The sequence below is a fragment of the Adelges cooleyi genome, unplaced genomic scaffold, assembly GCF_023614345.1.
Source record: "Adelges cooleyi isolate 19-005CV unplaced genomic scaffold, UGA_ACOO_1.1 ACOO_flye_CR_arks_rails_tigmint_CR_PRNA_30, whole genome shotgun sequence".
Taxonomy (NCBI): Eukaryota; Metazoa; Arthropoda; class Insecta; order Hemiptera; family Adelgidae; genus Adelges; species Adelges cooleyi.
Window position 1 is genome coordinate 12,565,641 of NW_026095971.1, and position 14,982 is coordinate 12,580,622.

General features: G+C 36.3%; 1 protein-coding gene across 12 annotated transcripts in view; it reads left to right on the top strand.

The window, feature by feature from the left end:
* LOC126839113 (RNA-binding protein Musashi homolog Rbp6-like) overlaps positions 1 to 14,982 on the top strand; it is a 269,406-nt gene that overhangs the window by 233,936 nt on the left and 20,488 nt on the right. For all 12 annotated transcript variants that reach the window (XM_050574160.1, XM_050574163.1, XM_050574162.1 and 9 more), the window contains 3 exons: positions 1,910 to 1,992; positions 8,801 to 8,885; positions 12,990 to 13,022. In XM_050574160.1, the coding sequence (XP_050430117.1) occupies positions 1,910 to 1,992; positions 8,801 to 8,885; positions 12,990 to 13,022 (201 nt within the window). The remainder of the gene's footprint in view (positions 1 to 1,909; positions 1,993 to 8,800; positions 8,886 to 12,989; positions 13,023 to 14,982) is intronic.

The following is a 14,982-nucleotide window of genomic DNA, read 5'->3' on the forward strand; positions in this document are numbered from 1 at the left end:
TTATTGCAATTTGTGTATTGTTTCCATTTAAACTGAAGTGTTATATTTTTTCCGTCAAGTAAATTCGACATAGTCAAGCGAAACGGCGGCCGGCATTCTGTTTTTGGAATTTGTGCTTCCCTGTTAAGCTTATTACGTACATGAATATGGGTTTCGCGTATTTGGCACGGTATTAGTCATTTATTGCATACAAAGTCGTCTGGTTTTTTGTTTACTTTTTGGCGGTTATTTGGGCTAATCGCTGAGGCACGCAGCACTCGCTGGATCTCGATTAACCGGGAACTCATTAACTTTTACTCTGCCTCGCGGACGGCTTTGCGCCGTGCCCTATTATAAACCTTAATTACAATTGGATCAGACCCAAGTACGTAGAAGTGTGGTCTTCTTACGAGTACAACCACGGCGGCGGCAATAGTATGTACTATAACCCCGCCGGGCAGTGACTGTTATAACTAGTTTAGTGTTATTGTATATTTATACGTATTATACGCGGTATATAACGGTTAATGAGGTCGCGGTGCAAAACGAGATTCACTAAATAAGTTTAATTGCTGAACGCGCGGTCGTCGAAAGCTGCACGGTCGGTCTTTGGAACCTAACCATTGCGGGATCGTTACACGCGTTCAAAACGGTTTGCTCAGTACGCCACAGCTGCTATCTTGGCATCTGTCATAAGGAAGTACCTTTTAACAATAACAGCAGCTTCTGTAACATCAATATTATCATCTTGTTGCGGATGACCCCGTTAGGCGATAATACTAAGCATAATACGCGCCTGTGTCGTTGCTTTGCCTATCCGAAGCGCCGGCTTAGCAATTCCTATAGTGATGTATCTTCGACGCTTTCCGAGGAAAAAGTATTAAAATTCTTACAAATATAAACATCATTGTAATTTTAAGTATTTTTGTAAGAAGTGACGTTACACATAATAATTGATAGTTGGCGAATACACCGTAAAATCGATAGATACCTTCCGTGTTACCTCTACACTTGTATTTATTAAGGTGCATTGACAGGCAATAATATGTACTAACCTAACCGTATTGGTCCTCGGCCAGTCGTTTTGAATCGTAAAAGTATTAAAAAATAACATTATCGAGCTATTGTTGATATAATTGACTGAAACCCAAAGTTGCCGTAAATTTAGAATGACAAACAGTAATTTATACAATACTGAAGTGCGTATTCGGATGAGCTAAATGCGAGTACCTACGCATATTTCATCGTAACTCGTGTGTGTTTGCTTTTCACTCGGTCTGACTGTGATACTAGAGCGTTCGGAAACTGTATTATAATGTATATGAACCACTTTAAGATAATTTGCACCGAGCGTCAAGAGCCCTGTGGTGCCTAGGCCAACTCTTAATTTATACGATACCATCATAATAATATATTATAACGACAATTTAATTAACCACTCTGTCGGTGCCCGCAACGCGCGACTAGAAATCCAGATTACAGCCTGTACATATTATATACACACCACCGTGGAGGATGGCGACGTAATTGAATTAATTAACATTATCGATTGGAGTGGAGCACCCTAGAGTTGTTAACCGTAAGCCTAATAAAGTACCGGTGGCAGTCGCTCTCTCGCTAAAAAAAAACGAATATAATTTATTATGTGTGTGTTCTTAATTAGCAAAAAACCACTCATGCGGTTTCATCATCACAGTATTAATAATAACCGAATTACCACGTCATCGTAATAATTACTCGCTCTCGTTATACGCCACCGACTAATCCCCAAATGATTTCACAATATGTACCTACACCAATATAAATAAGTTGACAGAAATATAGCTTAGATCTTTTATCTATATTCTATGTTTTGTACAGTGTGATGATATTATAATTCTGATGTTATTGAGTTTTATTTATTTATGTATTTTGTTGTTGTCTTTTTCAGGTTTTGGTTTCGTGACGTTTCATTCGGAAGATGTTGTAGACAAAGTCTGTGAAATACATTTCCACGAAATCAACAGTAAAATGGTAAGTTAACGTTCATGTCAACAACAAAAAAAACTGCCCTGTCAAAAATAATTGTTTCTCGTCGCCAAAAACCGCTCGACTTGAAACTGTACATTTTACTTATATGTGTTATTTATCTCCTAACGGCTGGCATAGATGCGAGTCAGCGTTAATGCGCCCATAACGTCTTAATATTGCATTATACATTGTACAATCTATCTGTACTCGCCCCTTCCCACTAATAACAACAGTGGGACATATGCAAGAAAAGGCAGGATAGATTTTGTAACCGTAACAGTAGATAGAAAGATACATCACATAAGAAGTTAGTGTATTTCATTTTGCAGAGACCCCGAAGTATCATACTTGTTAGAAAGTGAAGTTTGCCGGTCCTACTCGTTAGGCAAAGGAAAGGCCAAATATAAGGAGTAAGGAGAAAAGTTTTTAAGTAATTAAAGGCTAAGGCCGAGGTTATGGCGTTTCCTGTATTGGATTAACTGCGTATATACACACAGTACATTTATATCAAATAACCGTTGACTTTCGAGTTAGCTGACGGCGAGTGGGGTGGTAGTATATAGTTTATACATCTTAATTCGAAGAAAATGTCTGCCGGATTGTGTGGTATAACAAGAGCAAAGGAAGTGAAATAGGCTGTTCCCAATGCGGGCGCACAACGCGTAGAACGTTACGATGGGTTTCATAACACACACACACACAGAGCACGTGTGCGCATACTTGACCTGAATATGTTAAACAAGCTGGGTTGACAATTTTTTTTTTCTTTCGACCGGCGTACCGAGCTCGAGAGTACGCGGAAATAAATGGCGGCCCGGTAAAGAGGGGGACGCGAGGTTGGAAAAAAATACGAAATTTTCCGTAACGAGTTATTAATGCGTGAGAGCATTAACCGAAGATCGAGTGCTCTGGATGGCTGTGTGCTATAATCTTTTACGAAAGGGTTACACGTAAGGGATATTAGCAGAGTGCTTGGTGTTTTTATTATTATACACGTATATATATATATATATATATAGTTTTTTTTGCTCATCGTTATTTACCACCTCTCCTAAAGCGGCCGACCGGATAGGCCACGGCGGAATTGTTTTAATCTCTACAAAACGGTTTAGGTCGTTTTTAAACCGTGGCCGCAGCATAGTAAAGCGCTGTTGCGAAAGGTGTATTATTATGTATATATTTTATAATATATGTATAGGGGACGAGCGCGGCGGCGGGAGGTTCCGAGGAGGGGGTGTCCAAGGATAATGTGCGCTATTAATTGTTTTCCGGTAATTAATGTAATGTCTGGGCTTTAATGTTTTTCGAAGGGTTAATTTAATTTTACACCGCCGTCGCATGCTGCTGCTGTTCAGTGGTGTGACGGGATCGGCAGAGAGGAGAGGGACCTTATCGACGCGTCCCGATCGAGTTGAAATTAATTAATCTTCCCCGTTCGACACAACTCCAACGGCCATCCATGTATTCATATAAATGTACACACACCGAGCGTTGAGTAATACACACATAATACATACTATATATATATATATATATATATAAATGTTATGTTGTAACACCAGCGTGTGTTTGTGCAATGGAACAAACGGTTTGAATGAAAAGATAAAAAACGTATACGGCTATTGTATAAAATATTTTTTGGTTAATGGTTATGTGAAAGAAAAAAAAAGAAATAAATTCGGCTGTTAATAATCCAAACGTAGGCACCGTTGTCGTGGCGGCCGCCGCCGTTATCGCTGACTCCGTTTTTGTATTTCACCTCTCGGTTTTTTTTATCGATATTTATGAAAATAATTAAGCTTTGGTTATTTACAACAATGGCCAAACTAAACTCGAGTTTAGGCTAACCGCCCCAGCACAAACATACGCATTCAGTTAAACGTAAAAACTTTTATTTGTATTTGGTTTTTAACTTGAAAACCCCCAACAGAAATATAACATGTTTATATTATTTTATTACCTTAAAAAATTGAACCTTCTATTATCAAAAACGTCTCATTATTTACGTTGTTTTTATTACAAAACTTTATTAAGTACTAATAATTATGATTTTTGTATACATTATTATTAAACGAGGACTTGCATTTCACGAAGTACTTGTAAACTTTTGTTGACGTTTGACTATCCAACTTCTCTAAAAAATCATAAATGTTTTTTTATGTTCAAAAGAAATTTTCAAAATGTTTTTGTCCACCTCTAAACACGCGAGTTTTGTATACTTGTTTTCTTTCAATCGACCTAATTAAAATAATAAACACTAGAGCGTTATTTACATATTATTTGGTGTTGTTATTTTTAACAATATTTAACTTAGTACTTTTGCTAATGGTTTTTTTGATACTCAGGTTGTTTATAATTTTGGTTGTGTCGTGTCTTTATAAAACGTCTATAATTTTACTATGCCAACAATGAAAAACCAAATACTCATAGAAACTTTTACAAACAATTACATAGTCTGTGACTCCCACTAAACGTTTTTTTTTTAAATAAATAAATACTGTTAATTTTATATTGCTAGAATTAAGAAGGGAAGCTATAGTTTACTCGGTATCTTTATCGAATTTAAAATTAAATTTAAAAATTAGTAGGCAACGAAAAAAAATGTTATTTATAATTTTTTAAAAATTCGATTGTAACATTTTATTGATATAATAAACGAGTTGCAAAACTCATTTTTAAAAATCAGACGAGTTGTCTTATGTGCCTTCGGCATTGTCCCTCGGGGACTGTCTCGCAGTAGACGAATGACAATGGGTTATAAGTTCGGAAATCGTTCGTTGAAATGTTATGTGTATAAATATTTTATTTTTTTGTTATGGTACAATAAAAAACGGAAACCCGTCGAACATGAAAACCGACCATAATTGCACGAATCTTTTTCCCGATACATTCTACTTTTCATACAAAAAGTTTAAGTATTTCTGTTTATCGTTAAATCTATAAGCCGCATAATTTATTTGCGTATCGACTTTGATATAGTCTGTATTTTCATGGATAGCGTTTAATAGGTTTTAATTTCGTTTAGTATTTTGTCTTTGACTTAAATGTATTTTCAGGATATCAGCTAATTTACCACTTTGGTAGTTTAATTAACAGCAGATTTTATCAATCAATACATCAGCATTATATAATTTTTTTGTTTGATAAAGGAATTAAGTCTTCTTGGATTTTTACAAACTTTCAGACTTCCTAAACGTCGCGATTACGTAAAACCTATATTTATGAAATTAAGTATTAACTCCCCCCAATCACTGCGTAGGTCTGAACAAAATATCTGCCTATGAAGACTATGACGTTTTCTGAAACTATATAAACAAATCTAAACCTTCTGTTGCTATTAGGTTGTCAGTCATTTCCGTTTATCAATAAAATTTATAATTTTGGATTATTATTAATATACATAAAAGTGAAGTGAAAAGAAACGACCGGATGGTAATTACCAGTACCTGCAGAGAGTTGACGGCATGCTACGATTTTAGACAATTGAAGTAGAATTTCCAGTCCGGCCGACCTAGCGTGGTTGGCAAAAAGCCGTTTGTGGCCTTTTCTGTTAGCGTTGTCCCCGGCTGGCAGTGCGGAAGTTTAATATTAATATTATGTCGATGGGGCGACTCGAACGACAACAAAAGGCAAGGAAAAAAATCCAGTATCAAAGCCTGAGGTATATATATAAATTGTAAAATGCATGAATGACCTTTGTTGTGGTCGTCGCTCAGACACACACACGCTTCAAGTAACCTTTATCCAGAAGAACAGCCTGCAAACATTCTGCCCTATGAATAATGGGCGCGTGTCGTTTGCTTGTATGATAGATGGTGACCGACTTATACCAAACACAACTCCTACAACTGTTTTATATACACATATAATTTTTTTACAAAAATACAACGCACCCTCTCTTGCCTTTGCTTGTTTTTTTTTTGTGTGTGCCCTCTTTGCTCCAAACACAAACGCACTCGTATTATATTAAAAATCGACTTTCGTCGTCTTCTCGCTCGTATAATAAATTCATATATATATATATTCATACAGGGTATACATACATATGTATTTGCCATATTATAATATACCTATAGTACAAACACTATCTCTTTCCATAGCATCTATTTCTTTCGTTGCCCGGCGCCGGTTCCGACTGCTTCTTTTGAAATGCTGATTTCCTTTTATGGCTCTGCGACGCTTTTTTTTACCTCAAAAGCTCGCTACGATTTTCCAAGCCGACCTAAAAAAAAATATTCAAACACGCTCTGCGAGCAACGCAAATGTGGTGGTTTTAAGCACAAAAGGAGAGGGCGACGGGGGAGAGGATGATACTTAAATATTTTAATCGGTCCAAGTATTCAATATTCATTACCTACTGTTGAAATTGACACCTCTAAAACGTTTTCCGTCTGAATATTTTAACAATATCCATAAATAATTACCGTTTTGTTTAATAAAACTTAGTTGAGTGTAACAGACGTTTGTTAGTTATCTACTCGATACTACTGCATTGCACATTAAGGAGTCTGAAACAATAGAATACATTGTAGGTGGCACACGGCTGAAGTTGGTCGCGAAAAGAAAAATATGAGGAGTTACATCACGGGATGTGGGTACGGCTAAAAGTTATCGGTTTTTTTGTTGCTACCTAATCACAATTTAATGAAATAAGCTTTGAGCGCATAGCTCTTATATCGTGACAATGCGTTGTGGGAAACGCTCAAAGTTATGGTTAGTCAGACAGAGTTCTAGATTTCCTATGTATATTATTATGTGAAGCCACTTGAAAGCTTTAATGATTTTGAAAATTCGTAACTTACATAAAATATATCTACTCATTTTATTTTATAATTTTATAATAGATATTTAATCGAGCGTTCTGCGCTGTTTTTTTGTTAATCTTTAATTTTAGAAATAGCAATCTAATTGCACTATTTTGTTTTATAATTCACGTTTACCTTACTTGATTAGAGTCTTCTGGAGACGATCTTATATCAATATTATGATAATGGCGCTATTCGGTCTCGAGCACTATCCACTTAGGTAAATAATATAACGTATTACTTGTTTGTTCGGATCTCCGTCAACGTCGTGTTTTTCCCTTTTCTTCTTTGTCGTCGAGTGTTTAACGAGCGTCTGTGCTGTATAAAGTTAACTCCTCCTTACGGTTAGGTTATGTATAACTCCTATACAAATTAATAGAAACACTAAATACTAATAATATTTTTAACGGATTGTTATTGTAGCATTCGTTAATTTTTTTGTTTTTTATTATTTTATTACTACTGTATGACTATTTGGAAAATATTAAAATATTATTATCTCATCGAGTCGTTGTTTTTGTGTAGACCAGAAACGTACAAAAAAAATTAAATATAATGGACGTCTTAAGTACGCAATTACCCGTTTTCGCAATCGAGTATTCATCTGTAGTTTTCTTTAAACGAGCAATTTGCCTTTTATCCGTCTACTGTAGGTGTAAAACCGTTGTTCGTAGTAAAAAATGGAAGGAAATAATATTGTGAAACGATAGTGTGGTCCTATTGAATACATAATATTATCCGTGTATGCGTGTACTATATTATAGCTTTTGGGGCGGCATTATAACGGGATTATCGTTGTTACATTATTATGTATTAGCATCGAGGCAAGCTGAGTAGTAGCGGCAACCTAGGTCTAATCCGGAGAATTGAATTTACCGTGGCTTCCGTAATTTGAGCTAGACCATCGCTACCACCGCCCACACCGTTGTACCGTATACCCATCGCGCATAATATGCATCAGTGACTAAATTATAATTGTAACATAATAATAATAATAATAATAATAATAATAATATGACGTGTCGAGGACTATTCTACGCTTAGCTGTTGCAATGATAACCGCAATTTCCCAGGCGCGTGTACCTGTTCAGGGCGAATGACGCTTATCGAGACCACCAGGTGTTATGGCTTTTCCGTCAAAACTTGGGCTGTTATTACTATTATTATTATTACTTATCGGGTTCTCACTTCTCATAATATATTCAGAGCTGATAGGGCGTAAGCGTGCTTTTATCAGTCTTCACTCAAGTAGCGTACACAGGGCCAACACCGCCATCAAATGTAATCTCTGGAATTAACCGTCCATTAAACGCACAAGCCGAGTACTGGTATTAAATTAGCGCATGACAGTCATGTGCGTGGCTTGGCGAATACCGTTAAAGCACCTTGACATTATTATTAGTATTGTTATTATTATTACTGCGGTAACTAATATTGGCCATGAACGCTTCTAAAATACTCGTAGGATAGCGTCGGACGATTCGAATATTATCACTATGATGTATAAACACTATTGTGATTCGTATTTATGTCTTTGATGAGTGTTAATTAACGAAATGACCAGCAAATGATACGTTTTACTATCTTGAAACAGTTTTGATTACGTTGACAGCGAGGCTGCACCTGGCTCGTAAACTTTCTATGCTGCATTACTGTTTTTGTATACATAATATGAAATACGTGGGGTTTATCGATTAGCTATAAAATGCAAATAGTCAAATACAAATACGGCTCGTGCTAACGAGTTTAAAAACAAATTATTTAATTTACATTCTTCGTTTAATAACCAATAACAAGCCGGTCACAAATTTTACAACTCGGATATTATTCACTAGGTATCGTTAAATGTTCAAACTAATTTCGTTAAAATGTTATCGAATGTAGATCCAGAATTTGGGATAGAAATTGGGCGCTTAGCTATTAAGAACTCTCCTCAGCCATTTGCTTTGTTATTATGTGATAATCTAAACCAAATTAACGTAATTTTTATTATTTTTCGGTTACAGGTGGAGTGCAAAAAAGCGCAACCGAAGGAAGTGATGTTGCCGGCAAACCTGGCGAAAACGCGAGCTGCTGGCCGTGGCACTTACGGTGAGTTTATTATATTGAAAAAACCCGGTGCGGCGGGTGTGTGCGACGGGGGCGCGGGTTCTCGTGTGTGTCATCACCACCATCACCATCACCGTCACGGGTCGCCGTCGTCCATCGTCTCGCCTTTAAATAGTGCGGCGGCGGCGGCGGCGGCTATGGCGACCGCGGCTGGTCATCACAATCTGCAGACGTCGACTGCCGCGGTCTTGGCGACGCACACGCCGACACCGACCGCCATCGGGTACCGGTTCGCGCCGTACCCGTTACCGGCACCGTCGCACCATTACCCGCAACACCAGCAACACCATCAGCACTTCCACCAACAACAACAGTCGGCCGCACTGGCGGCCGTACACGGGTTGCCCATGATGGGCGCCATGCAGGCGGCTGCCGCGTGCAAACGGTTCTTCGCCGGCAATATCGGCGGCGGTGCCGTTCACCGATTGTCCGCCGCCGCGGTAAATCTTCCGCCCCAACACATGACCGCGTTCGGCGTGCCCGCCGCTGACGGCTTAACTTTCGCCATGCACGGTGTCATGCCCGGCACTTCAGCCGCCGAAATGCCCACGGCCCTTTATCAGACCATGCCGATAACTTTTTAGACAACACATTCAATCCGCCATAACACTTTTAGTTTTCCTGTGTATACTAAACATTAGAACCATTATCCTATTAGTCCTTTTGTTAGTAAAACAAAAAAATGTTAAACAAAAACAAAAAAGTACAACCCCCGTTCGCCTTTTACCCTCCCCCCTCTCACTTACGATTTTCTAAATTATTTCCATATCAATTTACCAAGTACCTATAACTGTGCCGTCTGTTTTCTGTTTGTAATTATTATCATAACATACGTAATCTTTTTTTTATACTTAATAATAATAATAGATATTAGTCTCTATTAATATTCTTTATCCACGCGTAAAATATAAACCAAAGCATTTGATCATTCTTTTATTTGTCTGCTGGTATTCTCTCTCTTTTTTTCTTTGTGTGTTTTGTCAAGTCCGGGAGAGCTTTGGGACTCCTGTAGCGAAAATCCAAACTATTTTACTTTTGCGGCCCACGTTAAACCGACCAAAAAGTGGATCATGTACTATAGAACCGTAAGTCAACTATGTCTGATGTGGCCTGCTCTTGTTGGTATTTATTGTTTATAATTAATTGTTTTTTTTGTCGTTGTGTTATATTATATTTTCAATTAACCTAATTCTAGTAGATTTTGTTTTATTAAATATTACCGTCAACGTTGACATTACATTAAAATAAACAATATTTATTACATTTGAACTCGTACGGATGACATTAGAACATAGCCTGCAGTTAACAATAATATAACATATTAATCATTAGCATATTATTATAACACACATATTTGACTCGTATATACCTATATTATATCTGTAGACTAGAGTAATTATCATTACATTTACGATTATCTTTCACAAGTTGGTTTTGTATACGGTAATAATAATAATAATATACTTTCTTTGTTGTTTTTTACCATACTGTCAGAATGGCAGCACACTTTAATCAGCTTTAAAACGAATACTTACTTTGAATAATATAGGTATAATGATCGTTGTAATACTATTTTTCGCTTCGGAGCGTCTAAAACATTCAGCGAATTCTTTGGCGGTTAGCCCGTTATAAAACAAAAATATAACTATAATAATATTATGAATAATGCGAATTGCGCCATACCTAATGCGTGCGATTCATTTAGGTGATAGACCGTTTATATTAAAGATGGTTTTTTTTCTTCTTGAAAACTTTCCCATGTAAATTCCTCCAAGACATAATATTATTTTCTCTGGCATGACGTTTAGAACAAGCCACTGCCGGAACTCCAATTTCGTTCCGCTTACCGCCGTAATCAAATATTTAGAATGATTTGCGTTTTGAGTTTTGCAAAAAGCAGCGCTTTACATTTTTACGATGCCCGCGGTTCTCGGTTATTACAATATATATGTACATGTATATACAGTATAGAGAACTTTTAAGTCGTAAGAATCCGAAACAATAAAACGCAATTCCAACCGAACGGTCGCTTCATGCTGTACACCATGACGTAAAAAATATAGACTGGCTGGCTGACGCTGGTTTGATTATATATTTTTAATGATCGCACAACGTTGTTTTACATGATTCGGTTAAAAAAAAAAAGAAGAAAAAGAAAAACCCAAAAAAATGTTTTACAACGCTTCGGGGTGCTCGTGCAAAACATAATAATCATATTTAACGTTTAATATTCTTGGGGTGTTTTCACCGAGACAATTCTTGTGGTGTCCCCTCGCTTATGTGTCCGTGTCATCCTCGGCCGTTTACATCCGGTTTCTATCATATTCTATCAATATAGAACTCACGGCGTGATTTTATTATTAAAAAAAAAAGAGAGATACCAATAATAAATATCTCGTTTAACGACCAAACACACATTTTATAGGATTTTTTTCGTCATATGGGCCGACATTAATCGGCTTGTGCTTTCTAAGGCATTATAAGCTGCTGCTAAAGTCCGATCAATATTCTGCGGACGCTTTTAAAAAGTATTATATTTCTTCTCCCTCCCCCCTTAATCCGCGATAGTGCTTATTTACGGGAACCTTATAGTTTCGTTTTGTCGACAGCTCAATACGATCAGCCGTATATGTATAATATTTGAACCATCGGCATATGGGAAGTTTTCATACTATAGTATTCAGGTCCACGTCTGTTCTATTACATTAAAACCTAACAAATTTTAACTGAACATATTATTACTATTGTTAGTATTTGAGTGTGCAACACTAAAAATTTTATATACTCATCTGTGTAGCCAATTGTTTTAATACAATGTTATATTATACATTAATATGTTGTGGAAGTCAACTAGAGGGGCAATGGCGAGTGGCGTTTTTTTCTTAAATAATATTTAAATGTACTTAGTAGTGGAATTTTTATAAATCCGTTTCCATTAATTTGATCAACATTTGAAAAAAACAATATGCCTACATAATATTTCATTATTAAAAAAAACCATCCCTATTATCATCCCTATCTCTATTGTTAAACTGTACAATACGTCCATCTTATCTACTTGAGTCGATCGTCCACGATACAAATGATTTATAAAACGATTACAACTATCCATTTATATATTATTATTATTATTATTAACGAAAAGACCATCCGTCGAAATTGTATATGTAATGTTATTAATTATTATAAAATTCGTATTAATTATTAAAAATAGAATCGTACAACATAGCAGTATTAGATACCAATTATTATACGTAAACTTATATTATGTCGTCAATTGTTTCTATTCGATTAGTTTTTGATGAATAGTCAAATACTAGAAAGCTATAGGTATTTTAGTTATATTAATTATTGTATTGACAAACCGACGTTTTGTTTAGATAGTCGAGTCGGTTTATTAGTATTATAATATACTATATGTGTATATTATGCAATGCATAGGAAAATCCTCGGGTTTCCGGTTGACACACTTATTGTTCTCCATTGACAATTCCAACGGACAAACAATATTGTTACAATTAAATACAATTATATAAATCTGTTAAAACACTACAGCCTTGTAGGTATATCTATAGCTATAGTTATTATTTTGTTACTAAACATAACAGTATTCTACGTGCTTTTCTTGTCTATAACTATTATTACATTTTTAGATTATTTTCTTACCGTTAACTAAGTGTACTCAGATTACATATTTATTGATGTAGGATTTATTTAATTATTTTTATTTTAACGGTTTTTTAAAAATTTAATGTTCTAGATTAATTTCATTAAAAAGTATAATTTTACTTATTATAATTAGATTTCACACTCTTACTTATTATTATATTATACTTTATAGTGTGTAGATTAGTCCTAAAAGCTCTCATAATGTCCACAATCAAATCTAAACCCAACCGTTTCGAAAGTTGTACACGTTTTAATAATTAACAAAAAAATACTTTTCCATCCTCGATTGACACATAATAAATTGAATGACAATATTTCAATATAATACTATATGCGTATTAAATTTTTATAAATTATTATATTGTAAATCCAATTTTGTTTTTGTAAAATAATGCATTTTTGTATTTTTTTTTTTAGATTTTATGTGGCCATTGGGAACCTTACCTGACGGTGAGTATATAATCATTTAATATAAGTGTACTTATTGTATATGTATTACAAAAATCAAATATACATGATAATATAGCCAATAGATACTCCTATGGTTGAATATTTCGATATTTTAATTTTGCATAGCACCGTCTAAAGCTCTGGCATTTGCAGCATAGGTACCTGCGCGACGTCATGTCATTAATTGGATAAAGTTTAGCCGAGCTGTCCGATTTCAGCGTCATTAGTAACACATCACGTCAAGTCTGATGTGTAACGTCGTTACAAAATAATAAACATTACCTCTCCCCTATGCATTATGAAATAGCTGAAACGGTATAGTAAGAGGGGTGGTTAGGGCATGCACACATACATATTATACACAATAGAGACCATAGACTAAGGGCTGATTGGTCGGTATGGCATGGCGGGTGTGAGTGTGTATGTGTGCACGTGGAGGGGGTTTTCAGACAATGACAAATGAATTCCCCTGACCCATCTCTCGTTCCGTTATAGGGAGGACAGTACCGGCGACGGGGAAATGCGGGGGCGGATGGGCTGACACTCGCCGCTGGGTTCGCATAACAAATTATTCTAAGACACGACTAATTCCTTTATCGTGTCCGGCGGTGGCGGTGGTGGTCGTCGTCATAATATAATACTCATTAATCCTTTCAATACGAGTGTCGCCAAAACGATTTATTTTAATCATAATTAATAACCGGGTAGCGCGTCAACGGCGGCGGCGTATGGCCATTTACGTTAAAAAACGTGTTTTTTTTAGGGGGAGAAATATTTTTTTCTACTCTGCCGGTTAAAGTAAAAAAATGTTTAAACAAAAAATATATACCATTGTTGAACGACTGTCGGTTGAAAAAGTTGTTCGTACATAGTTTATGTACGTATTATTATAGTCTTTTGTTTTAGCTGCTCGAAACGAGGGTAAAACATAAATTTATATATATATTTCTTCTGGAGCCATTTTTAATTACGAATAATAACTTTGTCAGCCGCCGGCGTCCGAGTTTTTTTTTTCATTTTAAGCTCCTTGTCACTTTGCTCGAAAGCACTAGAAAAGACACGGCATTCGTAATACGCATTTATACAGGCCACGCTCTGTTGGGCCGTCGCTCCCCGACAAATGGATTCGTGTACGTCCTAACAGTCATCGTTCGGCCGACACTGCTGCAAAGACAGATGATCGTCCCCGCGTATGCCTGTCTATCCTTACCTGTCTGTCCCTTGTGCCGGATTCAACGCATTTTCGTGCGGTGCTTACGAACCGGATGCAAAATGACAAAAAAAAATAAAAAACATTTGACGTTTATCCCGGTTTTATCCGAAAAATTTCCGAGCTCTTTCTAGGGTATGTATGGCAACAGCGGGGACGGGCGCAGGGACGACGAATCACCATAATGAATATGAATTCGCGATATCAATCTTCGGTGTAAACACAACACTGCAAACGGTTCCTGCTGTGCCAATCGTCGGTATACGGCCCAAGGACGAATTCTCGGATATCCATTACTTTTATCCGTTTCACGCGATTCATACTATTCTAAGGTTCAAATTTGTTCGGTAATATTATCGATGGTCCCAATCGGTTTTTTTATTTGTCGGTATATCGTGTACGCCCAGATTTCACTCAGACTAGTCGACACGGCTCGATGGCTCTTAATACGCATTGTAATAAAAAAAATACTGATAACGTACTGGCCACGAGAGAAATAACATCCCGCCTGCATAGAAGAGACGGTGTAATGTTCTTAAATAGTACAAAATAAATCGCTACGAACGACTTTTCGAGTGTGCAGTGGCTCAAAAGTGCTGTGCCTATGTTATAATCAAATTATGTTGTTGCAAAAATCCAATGCTCTTGATTTATAAGCAACCGAATATAACTTGTTCTGTTACAAAAGAGCTTTATTTTACAGGATAATCAAACTGTTCTAACATTAACATAAGTTTCAATTAACTAATT